The sequence below is a fragment of the Ceratotherium simum genome, chromosome 10, assembly GCF_057802395.1.
Source record: "Ceratotherium simum simum isolate JZ-2026a chromosome 10, ASM5780239v1, whole genome shotgun sequence".
NCBI classification, from domain to species: domain Eukaryota; kingdom Metazoa; phylum Chordata; class Mammalia; order Perissodactyla; family Rhinocerotidae; genus Ceratotherium; species Ceratotherium simum.
The window spans coordinates 1,055,935-1,074,757 of NC_141909.1; the positions used below are offsets into that span (position 1 = coordinate 1,055,935).

Genomic DNA, 18,823 nt, shown 5'->3' on the forward strand with positions numbered 1-18,823 from the left:
GTATAGACAAGATTATTTTAAAACTTACATGGAAAGGCAGAGGAACTAGAATAGCTGAAACTATTTTGAAAAAGAATAAAGGAGGAATTCATTCGCTCACCTGATTTCAAGGCTTATCATACAGCTACAGCGACCAGGACCGTGGGGTGTGGACAGAGGGACAGAATCCAGACCCAGAAATAGACCCAAACAAATACGCCCAACTGTTCTTTGACAGAAGTGAAAGGGCATCCAGCGGAGGAAAGACAGCCTTTTCACAAACGGCAGAGCCACTGGACATGCAGAGAGTAAACAAAATAAACCATGACCTAATTCTCGCACCTTATACAAAAATCATTCAAAATGGGTCATGGACTTAAATGTAAAACTATAAACTTTTAGGGAAAAAACCTTAGGGGAATATATTTGGGATCTAGGATTTAGGACTGTAAGATTTAGGGTTTAAGATTATAAGGATTGTTTAGTATGATCCTTAAAAGGAAAAACTGATAAATTGAACTTCATCAAAACTAAAGACTTTGCTCTGTGAGAAACTCCACTAAGAGGATAAGAAGACGAGCAACGGGCTGAAAGGAAGTATTTTCAAACCAAATATCTGACAAGGGACTAGCATCTGAAGTATATAAAGAACTCTTCAAACAGTAAAGGACAAAAACCAAAACCACCCAGTTAGAAAATGGGAAACAGACATGAGACATTTCACCAAAAAGGACACACCGATGACAAACAGGCACATGGAAGGATGTTCCGGATCATCAGCCTCGAGGGAAAGCGAAATAGACCCACAATGAGATACCACCGCACACCTATCAGAACATGTGTATAAGGTAAAAATAACACCACACCAAATGCTGGTGAGGGTGCCGAGAAAGGGGACCACTCACACGCTGCTGGTGGGATGCAAAGTGGTACAGCCATCTGGAAACAGTCTGGCACTTTCTTAGAAAGCTAAACACGCAGGTACCACATGACCCAGCAATCGCATCCCGAGTGTCTACCTCAGGGAAACGACGACTTACGTTCACACAGGAATCTGTGTGCGAGTGTTTACAGCAGCTTTATTCGTAATAGCAAACACGTGAAACAGCCCAGATGGCCTTCAACTGGCGAATGTCCACACCGTGGACACTAACAACTCGGCAGTAACGAGGACAAATGGTCAGCACACACAACAACCTGGGTGAATGTCCAGAGATTTACACTTGGTGAAAAGAGCCAATCCCAAAAGTCACATTCTGTGTGATTGCATTTACAGAACAATCTTGAAATGGCAAAATTATGGAAACAGAGAACAGATTAGTGGTGGCCAGGGGTTCAGTGGGGGAGGGGGGATGGAGGTGGGTGTATCTGTATAAGGGAATCGGGGTCCGCGTGGTGAGGGAATGTTCTGTGTGTTCACTGTGTAGGGTCGGTGTCCTGGCTGCAATCCTGAGCTACAGTTTGGGAAGACGTCATCACTGGGGGAAACCAAGTGAGCAGTACACGGGAGCTCCCTGGATTATTTCTTATAACTGCAAGTGAATCTACAATTATCCCCAAATAAAAAGTCTGATTGTCTGAAGAGCCTTCCTCAGTCCCCACAGAAATAAGTAATGAACGACCCTCTTCGCCTCATGCTCCCATGGCGTGCGGTCCACACTGCCTGGCTGGTGTTGCCTCTCCTGTCCCCCATCAGGGAGACTTTTTCTCCCTGCTCCCCAGAGCTGGAGCAGGTGCCTCGACCTTAACAGCGCTCAGTGAATCCTGCTCGACTAAATCCCGTTTTCCAAAAGGTGGTCTTTCGGGACTCTCTGCAGAGGACTAGAACTGGAGGATGCTCTCCACAGAGCCGGTCGTGGCTCCTGCTCCCCTGGCTCCCCTGGCACCTACACACTGCGTCCCAAGAGCTGCATCACTGAACTCAATGTGGCCACTTACTCCTGTGTATTTGTGAGTCCTCCATGCTGACCAGAGCTCTCCTGAGGACAGGAAACATTTGCTCTGCGGGTCTACCTGCCTAGCACCAGGGCTGGAACATAGGGAAGTCTCAGTGTGTATTCTGTGTAAATAAATGATCAGCCAGCTTCTGACGAGTGGCCATTTCTAACGATTTAACACAATGACGGTGCATCACTCCTATAGCCTTGTCATACTGAATCCAAGGCGAGACTGCATGTTTTATTTTTGTATGTGCCGAGCACACAGTAGGCACATGATAAATGCATGTTGCAGAAAGAATATACGAATGCCTCTAACGGGAGAACAAAGGCTCCCTGACTGACTGACAGATGGTGCAGGAGGCAGTGCTCACCAATAGGCAGATTTCAGATAACCTTTTGTATATAACAATTTACTCATCAAATCACATATTTCAAGGTTTAGTCTAAGTGACCTTGCGGCTTCTTGCGGCTTATGAAGACTACTCTGCACTGAGCCACAGTCAGCTAGGCGACTCAGCTCCCAGCATCGGGCCGTGCCGGGCCACCCACAGGCTTCCTGCAGCTGCCAGGCGCCCACCTACACGCTCTGGGCCACTCACCTCTCGGAAGTCCTGCTCGAAATGCCGGAGCTGCAGACACTGCTCGAGCTTTTGCTGATGCTTTGCCCAAAACTCATCGAAGGCAGCCTCGGTCTCGTTCAGCTGGGCCAGGAGCCTAGGGAAGGGGGTGTGTGCTGTGTGCAGGGTGACATGCGTGGCCTGTGAGGAGTTGTTCCTGCAGTGCCAAGCGGGGAGGGAGGCTCGGTCTCCACACAGCCCTGCCGAGACCCCCTCCTCCTGTCCCGGCAATGAATCACAGGGTTCGAAGGGGGCCGTTTCTTTAGGGCCCGTTACGTGAGAAGGAGAGGGATGGCAGAGGCAAAGGGGTCTGCTTCCCTCCCAGGCCCCTGCCCCTCACGCCTCATCACACTGGGACACACTAACACTCCCTCCCTTCGGGAGCCGCTCGGTAGCCGGCTGAGCTGAGCTCCTTAATTTCTAAAAGGTGGAGATGGTAAAGGTTGGGCTTATGAGTCCTAACTTTGGTTCAGGGGTGAAGGAAGCAGTAAGCTGCCACAATGCACGTGTGGTGAAAAGCTGCCACCACTTGCTGTCACCGTCCCCAGGTCTGAGAACCCCCACGCACCAGACTCCGTGCTGGACGCCGACATGTTACCCTGTTTGATCCCGCACCCATCCCGAGGTGTGCTGGGTGAGCCCCTCTGCACAGATGAGGAAATGGAGTCTTGTGGGCAGCGGCGGGGGTGGTGGGGGACGGTGTGCTCCAACCTCCTCTGTTCATGACGTCACATCCACGCGGGAGCCCCTTGTTGCCCCGGGGCCTCCCTGACTCCCCAGCACAGAATGCCTGCTCCTCGTGTGAACCGCGCCGAGTTGGGGGACATGGTGTAAGAATCAGCCTGGGTCCAGGCCTGGTTCGGCCCGTGGTGGAGTGGGTGTCGCCGGCAGGCAGGCCGTCCAGCCGCTCCACACCTGCCCCGACCTGTCCCTGCACAAGGAGCTGGCCTGTGGGGCCGAGAGCGTGGAACAGGAGGAATGTGTGGAGCTGTGGACACTCTGGGGCCACCCGACGTTAGCTGAGGGTAGTTAACCCTGAGGGCACGTCACCCTGTGTTCAGTTATGCAGCCGAAAACCACGGGAGAAAAGGGCAAATTATCCCCTTTACAGTGAGAGAGAGAAGATGGGCTTCTAAACCATGGGCTGGAGCCGAGGGGTCTCAGGCTGCTCCCCTCCAGCAAAAGTGGGGTCGTGACCCAGGGTGGGACAGGATAGGAAAGTGACAGAGTGCAGCAGCTGGGCAAGCCCCACGCTCCCCCTCACTGTTCTCCCTCACATGTCTCCTCCACGCTTGTGAAGAAGAGCGTCTGTGCTAAGAAACCCTCCTCCCCAGAAAACGTGCTTTCTTTGGATTTGGAAGAAAAGCATTTCAGTGACAAGGACCCTGAGCCCCCTTGCTCCCCATCAGGATGAGGCGCCCGAGGCTCAGGGAGGCCATGTGTGGGCTGGGCGGCCCGCTCTGTGTCTGTCGCTCTGTCCTCAGCCTGTGCGTGGCCTCTCTATCCACGGAGGCGGTGTGCCTGAGCCGCCCGCAGCCAAGGCCCTCACCTCTGCACGGTGGTCTGATTGTCCAGCTGGTCCTGGTTCAGGCTCTGCTCCGTGCTCTTGGCCAAAGGCTCCCTGATGCTCTCCAGGATGCTCTGCCCCTCGTCCAGTGCCAACCGCATGTCCTCCTGTGGGAAGAGCACAACACGTCACACCGGGACACGGTCCAGGTCAGAGAGAGCAGTGGGCTCTGTGGTGCTCCCCCTGCGAGGGCAGTGGGAGGCGAAGACGAGCAGGGTGGACACATGACCAGCCCTGGTGAAGTCCTGCTAGATCCTCTGTGTTGACCGCTCGCTCCTGCATTTCACCTGGACCTGGGGAAGGAATGCAGGTGTGGGGGACTCCTCCCGCTGCGACCGGGGCAGAGCCAGGGTGACGGGTCACTCGGGGCTGGGGGATAAGATAAGACAGTAATGGGAAACCAGACTGGACGTGCCTGTTACTGCAGCCGTCCTCACTGCCAGGAGAGAAAGGGAGCGAGGGTTTTCTGGGTGGGGGGGGTCATGGCAACCACTGACTCAAAGCCACAACGTGCAGGTCAGGGGCGGGGGAGGTGGGTGGGCAATGGACTCAGGGAGCACATCTCCCTCAGGACATATTTATCCAGGAGGCGATGGTAAAGTCGCCAGCACAGCGACTATGAATTTCAACCCCTCCGAGTCAGCCCCGCACTTCCCCGCCTGCTGCCTCTGGGACAACGGGGGGTCTCTGTCTTGGTTGAACCCATAAGCAGCAGAAAGAGGGCCTTGCAGTACGCACAGCTTGAGAGCTCGTTCAGAGAAGCTGCCCGAAGCCTGGCTTCATTCAGACCCACGGGTGACCAACCACGGTCCCGCCGCCCGTGTTTTACAGCGTTTGTTCGCACCCCTCTTACAGGGGAGCCCTGTCCAGTTCTCATCTGGAGGTCACCCAGCTGCTTAGCACCAAAGGCAGCTCGGAAACCTCTTCGACTCTGTCTTACCTGATGCCGACATCGGCTCTCCTCCTCCACCATCTTGCTCGCGGGTGGAAGACCCCCGCAGAAGCCGCACATACCTTCGCTTTGTCCTTCTTCTCCATGTGTGTGCTGAGCACTGAGCTTGTCGACTGCACATCGTTGGGCAGTTCCGTTTCAGCCAGCTCGGTCCCGAAGGACTGTAGCATCTGAGCGGTCTGCTTAACCATGACGGCGAAACTTTCGATCGCCTTGGGAAGAGGAAAACACCATCACAACGCTTTGCATGCACGGCTCCCTCCTGCTGCCCAGAAAGATGTCCACAACAGAGCAGACGGGCGTCTCCAGAGAGGACAGGGCCACGGAGGGCAGGGCCACAGCCAGCCTGCTCTGCGTAGACTGAAAACCTTCCCACTGGTTCCTTAGCCTCATGACTCCCTCAGAAACATACCAGGCACTCCCTACACGTGCTCTCAGCACCCAGAGTCATCCTCCGCTCAAGGGCCCTCTCTCCCCGCAGGAGAAGTGTGAGTGCCACAACACAACAACACGGGGTTTTCTTTCTTTCTTCCTGTCTCTGAGCCCAGAGAAAGCCACTCCCGAACTTATTACTCATGTTATTTCTTTAGATGACTGAGGTCCACTGAGACCAACTGCTCATTCTTGGGAAAAACTTGGGTTAATGGGAACACGTCTTTGGAAAAGGCAGCATCGTAAGGCAAAAGCAATTCTGTTGGATTAACTAGGGATTATCGAGAACCACAGCCTACAGCAAGCGCCGGGGAGTGCCAACAGGACTCACTGTGCGGTGACACAACCACTTGGTGTGGCAGTAGTCCAGGGTCCCGCCCAGGTCCTCGGTCAGCTGGGACTTGTCGATGTAATCGTGTAATTCTGGTACTGAGCTCAGCATTGTGACCTAGAGGAGAAAGAAAACCGCCCCGTAAACAGACGGCCAGGCGCACGGAGGGAGGAAACGGTCTCCTGCTGGAGGCTCAGGGTGGCAATGTGGACGGAAAGCGTCTGGCTTTGGACCTGGGTTTAAACTCCAGCTCCACCACTTACGGGCTGGTTGACTTTAAGCAAGTCGCTATTGTCTCTAGGGCTCAGCTTTCCCATTTGTGAAATGGGTGCATGATGACTGATCTCACCGGACGATAGTCATCGAAGGTGTGCAAACCCTGGGCAGAGAGCAGGCATCTGATAGGCAAAGGCTCCTCGGCCAGGGGCGCTCGGCATGGTCGTCGAACGGTGCTCTGACTCCAGGAAGATGGTTTCGTCCCTACTCCTGCTGAAACACTGCGAGGTCCTGCAGGCGCTAGTCGGGCTCAGCACAGCGCACTCCACTGCACAGCTGCCGTCATGGTGGATGCGCGGTGGCCGTGACCAAGCGAGCTCTTCCTCGCAGGACCAGTTCTTATTTTTCTGTATTTCTCTTGTCCTTTCTGAGGTCATTCTGTCCAGGAGTTTTGGGTAAAAATACAGCCTTTGCTTTGTAAGCCTCAGACAGATGTTACAAGCTAGGTCTGGAGAGGTTGATCCCAAATGTTATTCAATGCCGCCTCGTGTGTTGTTAAACACCACATCAGCTGAAGCAGGGGCCCCCGGGGGTTCTTTCTATCCAGTAGCGAGGTCAGCACACGGCGCCAAATGCTGACGTGGACACGTTTCAACAACAGCATTCTTCAGATGCTGCTGTCTGAAATTCTAAAGAGCAACCTAAAGCGGGTCAGCGAGCTGAAGAGACTGGCCACGATTTCCGGGAACCTTGCTCTTGAGAACTCACTAATCGGGCCCAACGGTGCCACCTGCAGGCAGACTCGGCGCTCAGGGTGGGGACCTCAGTCTTGTTTCCTGTGACACAGCCACGTGAAGAGACCTGTTATCAATGACGTTTACTTGCCAAATACAAGGAAGAGACTAGACACACCGACGTCACTCTCACAGGGGATGTGACATGTCCTGGCTGTCCTGAGAACGGGGGCTGGGCGGGGGCAGACGCCTCACACACTGACCTCCAGCCGGACGAGGGTGACTGGTCTCCACGGTTTTATCATAAATCATCTCCAAGAAACAGACTGTTAGAAACTCAGGCTTCTCTGATGCTACAAACACGGTGGGCACATAGTTTTCCCCAAGACCCTGAAGCCTGCAGTTTAGGGCCGCCGAGCGTGACTTGTCCCCAGAGGCTCAGCGGCTCCTCACACCCGGCCACGGACCGGGAGAGTGCCTGCTGTCCTGTATACCGAAGATCAGGTACCAACCTCACGGACCGTGACCCCACCTGGGGTTCTTAGGTTTCAAAGTGCAATCGGATTGGTATTGTTGGAGAGGTGACGAGGTGCCTGCGGCCAGCCCCAAAGCTTCCTGCCTCTTAGCAAGTGAATTCATGGGGAACAAACACATCACGGGGCACACTGCCTGGCAGCCCCCTGCCTGAACCTGCTCAGAGTAACTGGCGTGGTGTGGGCTGGCAACCAGGCTTCAGGGGAAACGGGCTTCCTGGGTGACGGGTTTTAAGGGGCTCTACGCAGCCACTGTTTTTTAAAGGATGACTGGCCGATGCCAGGGAGCACCCCTCTCCAGAAGCTGCCCTGTGCCCGCTCAAGTGAGGAGATGAGGCAGGGATGGCCCTGTCTGGCCAGGGCCCACCCACCCCAGCTGGCAGCTCAGGGTTCCCTCTGCAGGCCTGGGGGATGATTGCAACCCACTTCTCTGGCCCTCCATCATCCCCGGGTGCTGGCAGAGCCAGGCGTTCCTCACTAGGAGGCTGGCATGGCTCTCAGCCCGTTGGGCTCTTGTTCTTCAGCCTGACCCGCTATAAGAATGTTCTAGGCTCGTGGATCTGACGGAACACCTGCACTTTTACAGTGGGCCACCTGCAAAGGCCGTGCTCTGCACAGTGTGGATGTCAGCGCCGGGGGGAGGAAGGCTCACACGGCTCCCGCGGCGTAAGAGGAAGCACAGTTTTCGACCAAGGCTTCGGGGCTGTATTTCCGCCCACAGCTCTGAGGTTGGCACCTTGAGAGCTTCGATTATTGCAGATGGGCCAAGAATGCAATTAAGTTCAGTTCTGTCTACAGGGCAAAAGCAGGGTGTACTTACCGGTACCTTCATCTTAAAGTCATCTCTGTTGAATCTGAAAGCTAGGTCAGAGAGAGTCCTTTGGAAAAATCCTGTTGGGCGCAGAACAAGGACGTGCTGGAGGTTTGCCGGGAAGGATGCCTGCGAGAGAACAGAAGGGCAGCGGCATCGTTGGCGGGTGGCCGCGGCTGCCGAGCTTGGGGTCCCACGCCTGCAGCGGACGGCACGCTCCAGACGGGGAGACCCAGCTCACTGGTCCAGCGTTCTCAGCATCAACGTCATTCTAAGATAGAAACAGCTACAGACAGTGGACTTAAAAGAAAAGGAAAAAAGTCACACTGCTTGGTACAACTATGTTAGCTGCTTATAAACTTAAAAGTCAAAAGCTTATTACATTTGTCACAGGCTGAACTGTGTCCCCCCAAACCCCCAGGGCCTCAGAATGTGACTGTGTTTGAGATAAGGTCTTTACAGAGGTGGTCAAGTTAAGATGAGGTCATCAGTGTGGCCCCTAACCCAATAAGACTGGTGTCCTTATAAAAAGATGACATTTGGGGGCCGGCCTGGTGGCACAGTGGTTAAGTTCACGTGCTCTGCTGTGGTGGACCGGGGTTTAGGTGTTTGGATCCCAGGCGTGGACATAAGCACAGCTCATCAAGCCATGCTGTGGTGGCGTCCTACAAACTAAATAGAGGAAGATTGGCAACAGATGTTAGCTCAGGGCCAATCTTCCTCACCGAATCCCCCTCCCAAAAAAGGTGACATTTGGACACAGACACAGGGGAACGCCATGGGAAGATGGAGGCAGAGATGGGGTGAGGCGTCTACAAGCCAGGGATCGCCAGCCACACCAGAAGCTGGGGAGAGCCTGGAGCAGATCCTCCCTCAGAGCCTCCAGGAGGAACCAGCCTGCCGACACCTCCATCCTGGACTTCTGCCTCCAGGACTGAGACAGTCAGTTCCTGCTGTGTGAGCCACCCCGTCTGTGGACCTTTGTTATGGCAGTCTGGGAACTAAGATACTTGTCAAATAAAAACAAAGCCATATAGACATGTACATGTAATCATCTAAGGCAAAGATAAACGAGCTTACACCCCAGCGCGTGTGCCCTTAGACACAGTTACATGAACACACTCGGTTATCAGCTCTGCTTACAAGGTGCGTGACCTTCAGCAAGTTACCTAAACTCCCTATGCCTCAGTTTCCCCATTTGTAAAACGGGGATAACAGAGTGGCTTCCTCACTGCACTCCTGAGGGTCAACGACCTAACGCACAGGCCGCGTTTAGTACTGTGCTCACACAAAGCACTCGGAAATGTGCTGATGACAGGTCTACAGCGAAAGGACAGTCTAGACGCCAGATTATTTCCAGATGCTGAAATCCAGGGAGACCCATCACTGAAAAAAGAAAGTTTGAAGAAACTGAGTTGATTTCCAGATAACTAGGCAAAACGCACCTGAGACACAGAAGAGGGTGGCCCAGCCCACGGCCTGAAGTGGACATGGCAGCAAGGAGTCGCCCAAGTATCTTGGCTGAAGGTCGACCCTGGGCCCCCCTCAAACAGCCAAGCTGGCCTCGGCGGGACTGGCAGAAGGGAGCCCCGAAGGGCAGGGAGCTGGGGAGCCCCGTCTCTCGTGGGGACCAGCGGCCGAGGGGGCAGGGACCCCCTCGGGGTCACGGAGACGGAGGCACGTCTCCGGACCCTATTATGGCAGGCGTCCTTGGGAACGCTGGGTCACACCAGTCCCCAGGCTCTAACAAAACTCTGGGACCAGAAAATAACCGACTGGGAGCTTGCTCGGGAATATAAATGCACCTTTCAGTCTCTGTGAGGCCCTGGTGGCAAGACTGACAAACAGCATGGACCAGGGGCTGCACGTCAGGCCACCCTGCTTCCCGGGAAGAAGGAACGCCGGCGCATGGCTGCTCTCTCTGCGTGTGAAGTAGGAGCTGCCGCCCCGGCGCAGGGTGAGAGGAGAGTTGGTGAGCGGCATGGTGCACTCTCATGAGCAGTTCCCTGAAGGACCTCCCCTCCGCCCGCTGCAGCACCCCCACTCCCGGAAGGCCGTTCCCATGCGGCCTGGAGCCTCTGCCAGGGGGTCCCAAACTCCAGCCACACAAGAATCGCTGGAGGGCCGGTCACCCCAGACCTGGGGGCCCGTGGAGTGTCTGAGTCAGAGGAGCGTCCCAGGAGACGCTGAGGCCGAAGAGCAGGGACACGATGACAGCCCCGCTCACGGTCCCGTGGCCTTCGGTGGCACTGTGTCCCTGCAGCTTGTCTGAATAGCTGAAAGTGGGGTCGTGGCCTCAGCCCAAGGCCCCAAGGCCTGGATCTGCACTCAGTGAATTCCCAGGGGCCTCTGATGCTGGATCCAACCTCAGCTGGAGAGCAAGTCCCTCTCGTAAGAAAAACAAAGAGAAAGAAAGGTGGCTGGCATTGCCCGCTGCAGGTCAGACCCCGGCCGTGAGGCCCAGGTTAGCCCTCCCCAGGGCCGGGTAGGACAGGTCGGCCTGGGGCACAAACCCACGGCTGAGGTGTGAGCCTGCCAGCCATCCTGGTGGCCACCGGCCTGGCGCCTCACCTGCCGGTGCTCAGGCCCACACGGGGGCTCTCCTGCTCTCCCTTTCTCTCACACCCCACAGTCAATCCCAAATCCCGCCCGCTCTCCCTGCAGATTTTATCCAGAACCTCCCACTCCCTTCCCCACTGCAGCCTGTGCTCTCTCACCTGGACGGACTGCCCCTGGGCCTGTCCTCCACAGAAGAGCCACCATGACCCTTTTAAGATGACAGCTGTGCCATGACACCCTCCTGCACAAAACCTTCCAGAGACCTCCCCCCGCCTCGAACAGACCCAGAGTCCTGACACGGCCCGTGGTGGCCTCCCTGACCTCAGTGCCATCTGGACGCGGCTCACACATCCCTCGCTGCTTCCTCGCCCAGATACTCGCTTGGCGCGTCAAAGTGGGGTCAGAGAGGGCCGCTGGGATCTGGGCAGCGGCAGATCCTGCTTCCTGAGGAATCCCATCACCACACCCAACACCTGGCATGGCAAAGCCATGGCCCTACATCCCCCAGGCCCACACCCCGCCCCGGGGTCTCGGGGCGCCACTCTGATTTCTCGGCAGCGAGCGCTAAACTTTTGATTCTCCAGGAGGCCTGTGGCCAAGCCCCATTCTCCCCGCTCTAAACACGACAGACGCCTTCAGGTTGAACTTCATCACCCCATGCCTGTGGCCCTAACGCACGGCTGCCTCTGCGGTCATCTCCCTGTCCCCCCCGCCGCCCTCCTGCCCAGAGCCAGCCCTGCGTCTGAGCCGGAGCTCACTCTCACTAGGCCACGCCGAAGGGCCTCACTCCACCATCTTCCCCCTACAACTTCAGCTTCCTTCCCCCATCGGATCTCCACCCCACGAGCAAACACCCACCCGGGGCCTCCCTTTAGGGGTGCGCCGTCCCAGCACACGGCTTCCATCCCTGCTTGTTCACCTCGCGTTCAGGTCTCACGCCCACACAAGACCACACGACCGAAGGCCACCGACGACATCCTGCTGTGGCTCCACCCTTTGGCCGCCTGGAACTGGTGGGATACCCCCATCTGAGAGGGCTCCTTTCTGCACTGCGTGACACCGCCCTCCGGGCCCTGCACGTTGTTCTGACCTTCTCTCCTGCTCCTCTCCCCTCTCTGGCCCACCTGCGCACCAGAACCCACCACATCCATGGATGTTCCCGGGCTGCCTTGTCAAGGTTGAAAACCGCCACCCACTTACTGGTGACTTCCACGCTGTGTCTCCGGCCTGGTCCCTCCCTAGGCGTCCACCTGAAGGCCCTCAATGCCTGCTGGGCACCTCCATTCCTCCATCGTCCTCCAGGAACCTCGAGGGCAGCAACCTGACTTAGTGATCTGCTGCCTCTGGGTTGGGTCTGAGGCACGTACCCTTCCTGCCTGTAGCCCCTGAGGCACACCCTCCCCGCGGGGCCCCTAACACGTCTGTGTGCCGCTGTCACAGCCTTGGAGGACAGGGACCACGTGTCCTCAATCGCCAGCACCTTAGTAGGTGCTTGGTAAGTGTTTGTGGCTGCGTGGACAGGGAGGTGAGCTGAGAGCCATCCCCGAGCGCCATCTGCCCAGCCGTGGCCTCCACGCTCACCCACATTCACTGGCTGGACCCAGAGCCTGGCCTGGGCTGGGTCATCTTGAGGTGGATGGGGTCTCACTCAGCTCTGTGCTCTGTGCCCCACCATCACATTCTATGAATGGACACAAACTTTCTCTACATCCTGTGGGGAGTGCACAGTGCAACCTGAGAGATTTGATAGCTCAGCATCAGAACAGGAGGGAACTGTGAGATAAGCAGCCAGCAAGCAGAGATCTCTCCGTTACACCCAGGGGTGACTGTGAAATAAGCACCCAGACAGCAGAGATCTCTCCGTTACACCCAGGGGTGACTGTGAAATAAGCACCCAGACAGCAGAGATCTCTGTTACACCCAGGGGTGACTGTGAAATAAGCACCCAGTGAGCAGAGCTCTCTGTTACGCCCAGGGGGGACTGTGAAATAAGCACCCAGTGAGCAGAGCTCTCTGTTACGCCCCGGGGGGACTGTGAAACAAGCACCCAGCAAGCAGAGATCTCTCTGTTATGCCCAGGGGCGACTGTGAAATAAGCACCCAGTGAGCAGAGCTCTCTGTTACGCCCGTTCCTGTTGACCCGCTGACACTCACACAGTTTAACTCCTTTGAGTGGAAAGGAGACAACTGAGAGAAACGCGGCTGAAAGGCAGAAGCCCCAGGGCGGATCATCAACAAGAGGACAGTGCAAACCTGTCACCACCACCTGTGACACTGGCCACTGCTATTTAAGGAAAACCTCCTCACAGAACCTCTTTCTGGAGCTTTCCTAAATGTCAATATCGTTTTCTCGCCCTAAGAGACACGTCACAGCAGGTGTGCTCCGTAAGGACTAGAACTTGAACTTATAACACTGTGCCTGCTCCTTCCTCAGTGGCCTCGCTGAGGTCCACTCGTGCAGGCGGCAGGAAGATGCCCCGCCGTGGACCCGCCGTCCTGGGAGGAGGCTCCACTGGCCTCACCTTTGCTGGGGTGAGTGGCAGCGCGGAAGACAGTGTGCTCTTGTCCTTGTCTCCACTTCAGTCTTGCCGTTTCTTAAGCCACTGAATCTTTATAGTAAAGACAGTAACTGTAAGAGCCTTGCCAAGTGAGGAGGCTTGAATGACAGACAACTAATGTATATTTTGAATATACATAATAGCAAATTAAATTTTCTCTGGGTTTTTCTACAGAAAATTCCAAAATAAGAACTTTATTTTAAAAATAGAGGTAACTAGATGGAAGATTTAGGGTGAAGGCTAAAAAATAACGTCTTTTTGTAACTTAGTCAATAATCATGTTCAGTCGTCCCCCCTTATCCACGGGGGATGCATTCCAAGACTATGGATAGTACTGAACCCTATACACACTATGTTTTTTCCTAGACACACATACCTATGATAAAGTTTAATTTATTAAAATCAGGCACAGTAAGAGAGTAATAACAATAACTAATAATAAAACTGAACAATATAGCAATATACTGTAATAAAAGTCACTGTAGATCTTAGCAACCTCAGCACACGATTGTTTTCCTTTCCTTCTTAAGTCAAGAACTTTCATCTTTTCGCTTAAAGGAAGCCCTATATGGCTTCCGTTTGGCATATCTGAGTTGCCAGCATGACGACTCTCGTGCTTTGGGGCCATTATTGAGTAAAATAAGGGTGACTTGAACACAAGCACTGAGATACCCGACAGTCGATCTGATGACCAAGAGGCTACTAAGTGACTAATGGGCAGGTAGTGTATACAGCACGGATACGCTGGACAAAGGGAGGGTTCACGTCCTGGGGGCCAGAGTGGGACGGCATGAGATTTCATCACAGTACTCAGGATAGCACACAATTTAAAACTTATGAGTTGTTTATTTCTGGAATTTTCTGTTTAATATTTTTGGGCCACAATTGACGCAGGTAATGGAAACTGCAGTAGGTGAAGCCAAGCATAAGGGGGACAACAGTAATCATAAAAGGATTAGAATAGGTTTCTGTGTAATAGGAAAGCCATATTGTTTATTCTCTGGGGCTGACTCTGACTGCCTTGGTAACAGATATGTGGTGTGTATGTGGTGTGATGACCACACAAAGGTAATTTGGAGACAGAAAAAGGGGTTAACTGGCTTCTGAACGAATATTCTTAGAGACTTACAAACTGAAAAGGCGCCTCAAGCATTTACAAACCCAGCTCAAGCAAGGGGAACACATCAGAACTGTGGAGTCCTCCCCAACCTCAAGGGACTTCCTTAAGGTCTGCTCAAAGCCACATCTGCCAGCCGGACATTACACATTTACTCTATAAACTGGAGCACTGAGGCCTGACCAGTTATATCTGTCTGACAGTAGTCAAAAAGCAGACACAAGTTTGGGTAACAAACACAAATTTGAGAGTTTTGTCAGTGTTGAGAGAGGAAGAACCCCGGAGTCTGAACCAGAGAAGCTGATGGTGAGCAGAGCCTCCCACTCCAGGGCTGGTCCCGTGGAGGTCTGGAGGCGAGCGCCGAGGCGGCAGGGCAGCTGAGACCACCCTGCGGTAAATACTGTGGAGGCTGTTACAAACACCATTAGGGAAAATACATTTTAATGAAAAATAGGTAGGAAGGGTATAATCTTTGACTGAAGGACAATCACTAAACTGAATACTCTCCACGTCACAAAATCTGCACTGTCCAATCTTCTTTCTGGAACATTCCTCGTGGACTGGTGTGCTGGGACCCCGGTGTGGGGGAGGAGCTCGGCCTTGGAGACGGACCCCATCTGAGGTGACTGTGTCCCTCTGAAGCCCAGTCTACCGGTAGCGCAGGGGCAATAAGCACAGGGCGAGTTTAGGTGAAACCGCACATGGGCGCCTTCTGCAACAGCGCCGGGGACTCGGAGTTACAGGCCCCCAGTCCCGCCACAGCGGGACCAGCGGGGTGCGGTGTGCGTGTGCTAAGCTACGTGAGCATTGCTGCACGAGGCAAACTCGTTCTGAGAAAGCTCCGCTCCCAACAGTCAGACTGGGCCTCCCAAGGAGCCACGGCCTGTGCACGCATTGTCCCCACGCCCTGTCAGAGCGGACGCAGGCCCTGCTCTCGATGAGGCACAGAGAGGCTGATTTTAGCAACCCTGGACTGTGGCTCCTCCAGTGTCTTATTTTTCTACTCCAAGCCAAGCTGAAGGCAGCCAAAGAGAAAAAGAACACCCCAAATTTAGGAAAGCTCCGCTCATGAGATGGCACACATGGTGGCTGAAAATAGCCCGAATCTCAGCGCCTGTTATGTAAGCACCGAGCCTCACAGGGCGGCCGAGGACGTGGTTTGGAGACCAGCAGAGCCCTGCTCCTGGCTCGCTTTTGTAGCACCGGCAGCAAACTGGCCTGGGCCCTCTGGTGGATTTGTCCCCGCTGGAGGCCAGCACCTGTGTGGACCCCTCCTGAGGGCGCTGGCCCAGCTGACGCCAGATGGCGGTTTTCCCAAAGCCCCTTGGATGAAAGCACGGGCCAGCTGACACTAGTCCAGGTTTACAGCCCCGGGGGCGGCATCAGTGTGCCGGCTCTACCTCCCCACCCCTGGCCCCAGCTCCCCTGCACTGGGGACGACCGTCCAGCTCTGTCCCCACCTCCTGTCCCCTGCAGAGCCATGGTGGCGATCAGATGGCACCCCGACTCAGAGAGGGACACGTGCCCAAGAAAGGCCACAGGGCCTGGCTCGCAGCAGCCCAACCTCCCCCACGACCCTGAACTGTCTCAGGCACCCTGCGTGTCTGTCAGTGCCTCTGGTCACAACCTTTGTCATGATGCTGTCGACCATCTGAACCCCACCTGGCCGGACACTTCATTCATTCCCTCCTTACATCCCAATGCCTCGTACGGTGCCAGGCACCTGTGGGGTCTCAATAAACGAGCTGAATTCATGAATAGCATTGTTGGCATTAATATGATCACTAAATCCTTATAACAAAAAGATTGGAGCTCAAAGAGAATTTGTGACAATTCTGCTGGAAAAATGCTGACTTTTGAGACCACAAACCAGTATTGGGGAACCTCAAGATTACAGGAAAAAGATAGAAAAAAACTCTCTATTTTTATCATGTAAGAATTAGTGCAAACGTGAAAACTCAGACACCAACTTTTCAGTTACAATTTTCACAAAACAGTTTCAAAGATGAGCCAGTGGCTTCAGAAATTCACCTGATACAAACTCGATGCTGAAAGAAACCAGGTTTTATCCTCGGCCTCTGGAGGGCTCGACGCCGACAGCACAGGCCAGCTCGCCCCAGCCACGCTGCTATCCAGTCGGAGATCTCACAGGATCACCTCAGTTTGAAAATGGTTCATCTGCTTCTTTTGTTTGTTTTTTGCTGAGGAAGATCAGCCCTGAGCTAACATCTGATGCCAATCCTCCTCTTTTTCTGAGGAAGCTCGGCCCTGAGCTAACATCTATTGCCAGTCTTGCTCCACTTTATACAGGACGCTGCCACAGCATGGCTCGACAAGCAGTGCATCCGTGCACGCCCGGGATCCGAACCGGCGAACCCTGGGCCATTGCAGCGGAGTGCGCACACTTAACTGCCTGCACGACCAGGCTGGCCCCTAGTTCATCTGTTTCTTAAAGAACAATCTTGTATCTGGAGAACCTCTTGTTATCTGACCAGGAGCAACTGACTGACTCGAGAGATATTTATGGGAGCCTGTCTCGGGGGCCGGGGCTGCCGGCCACACGAAGATGGACAGGGCTTGGCTGTGACTTCAAGGAACGCATGGCGTGCAGGCAGAGAATGGCTGTGTCCTTCCACAGAGAGAGGCAAAGTGGCAGCCTGGGAGCTGTTCTGCTCAGGGACGGGTGTGGAGGGAGCAGAGGCCGCCCGTGCTCCGGGGTGAGGGCCCTCCAGGGGGAGACGCATGTGTGAGGGGCAGAGAAGCACTTTCCAGCACGGACGAGCGGCCTGGACCCCACAGGAGGCGCCCACAGCCGTCACGGCAAAGAGGCTGGCCCCCCGGCCCAGGCCGCACCAGGACACGCCTGAGTGGGGATCTATACCAGTGGTGGGTGGGTCAATGTAGAAGAACCGGGTGGGGCCGGCCCCGTGGCTTGGTGGTTAAGTGCTCGCGCTCCGATGCTGGTGGCCCGGGTTTGGATCCCGGGCGCACACCGAGGCACCACTTCTCCGTCCATCCTGAGGCCGAGTCCCACATACAGCAACTAGAAGGATGTGCAGCTATGACATACAACTATCTACTGGGGCTTTGGGGGGAAAAAATAAATAAATAAAATCTTTAAAAAAAAAAAAAAAAAAAGAACTGGGTGGGGTATCTAGATTGGTGAAATGCCGTTACAGGACAGTACCACCTTTTAAACAACCACCTACTCGACTGGGAACTTCTTGGCATCCGTCCCAGGACTAACTTACTGATTCAAGAAACACCTGCTGTGCCGTGCAGGCGTCCACTGCACACGTGACCCAGTGGTTCTTACAACTGAGTTCTTCGTCCAGCCTGCCATGTGACATCACATGCAGACTTATTTTAGAATTTAAAATAATGAAACGGACACGTTGGCTCTTAACTGATGATGGGACCTCAGAAGTGCTTTGTTAAGTTTCTGAGGATTTTAAAACAAAGGAGGGGGCTGCCTGGTGGTGTAATGGTTAAGTTCACATGTTCTGCTTCGGCGGCCCGGGGTTTGCCTGCTCGGATCCTGGGCGCGGACCTACGCACTGCTCATCAAGCCACGCTGAGGTGGCGTCCCACACAGAAGAACTAGAACAACCTACAATTAGGATATACAACTATGTACTGGGGGCTTTGGGGAGAAAAAAGAAAAAAAAGAGGAAGATTGTCAACACATGTTAGCTGAGGGCCAATCTTCCTGAAAAACAAAACAAAACGAAACAACAACAACAAAAAACAAAAAAGTAAAACAAAGGAAAGCTGATGAAATACCACGTCTACTTCTTTGGAACCTTCCGAAGTGTTGGGATGTGTCTCAGATCAACGATGGGGTAGGAAGGGTCTGCTGGGTGGGCACAGGCAGTGGGCAGTGCAGGGAGACACTTGATGAGAAAGACAAAGGCGGGACCAGCTCTCCAGGGATGGGCGTGCACCCAAACGATGTAGGTGGTGAGAGCCAGAGAGGATCCTGAGCCCTCCTTACGGGTCAGATGAGGTGACAAGCCCATCTTCTGGGAAGGACTGGATTCTTCACTCGCCCCAGGACACTGGACAGCAGGCTCTCGGAGGGCAGGAACCAAAGACGGTTTGAACCCAAGACCCTGAACAGGAGGTCAGGAGAATTCACTCCATTGGGGTTAGGTTTTTAAGAAACCCTGGGAGCAGCAGAGCCGTCACAGCCGAGGACCCTGGCTGCGGTCACTCTGGGTCACCCTGCTTACAGACAATCAAACGATCAAAGTCGGTCCTTGGGGAAGCAAGTGTGGGCAGAACCCGCTTGGCAAGAAAGCTCGCCTTGGAGCTGGGGGGTGGGGGTGGAAGCTCTCACCAAAATAAGATTTGGGGCTTTCTGCTGACTTAACGCTTCCCTCTTCGATGATTACTGCAGGCTAAAAAAATCAGACCAGCCGCTCTTCTCCACGGAGGGCAGCTCTACAGATGGACAGAGAAAGCCGGCACTGAGAGA

The 18,823-nt window shown here is 54.4% G+C and overlaps 1 protein-coding gene across 13 annotated transcripts in view; it reads right to left on the minus strand.

The window, feature by feature from the left end:
* The window catches only part of MCF2L (MCF.2 cell line derived transforming sequence like), a 184,369-nt gene that overhangs the window by 25,225 nt on the left and 140,321 nt on the right, over positions 1 to 18,823 (minus strand). For all 13 annotated transcript variants that reach the window (XM_087435825.1, XM_087435822.1, XM_087435823.1 and 10 more), the window contains 5 exons: positions 8,122 to 8,241; positions 5,819 to 5,935; positions 5,118 to 5,267; positions 4,086 to 4,210; positions 2,519 to 2,633 (listed from right to left, as the gene is read on the minus strand). In XM_087435825.1, the coding sequence (XP_087291951.1) occupies positions 2,519 to 2,633; positions 4,086 to 4,210; positions 5,118 to 5,267; positions 5,819 to 5,935; positions 8,122 to 8,241 (627 nt within the window). The remainder of the gene's footprint in view (positions 1 to 2,518; positions 2,634 to 4,085; positions 4,211 to 5,117; positions 5,268 to 5,818; positions 5,936 to 8,121; positions 8,242 to 18,823) is intronic.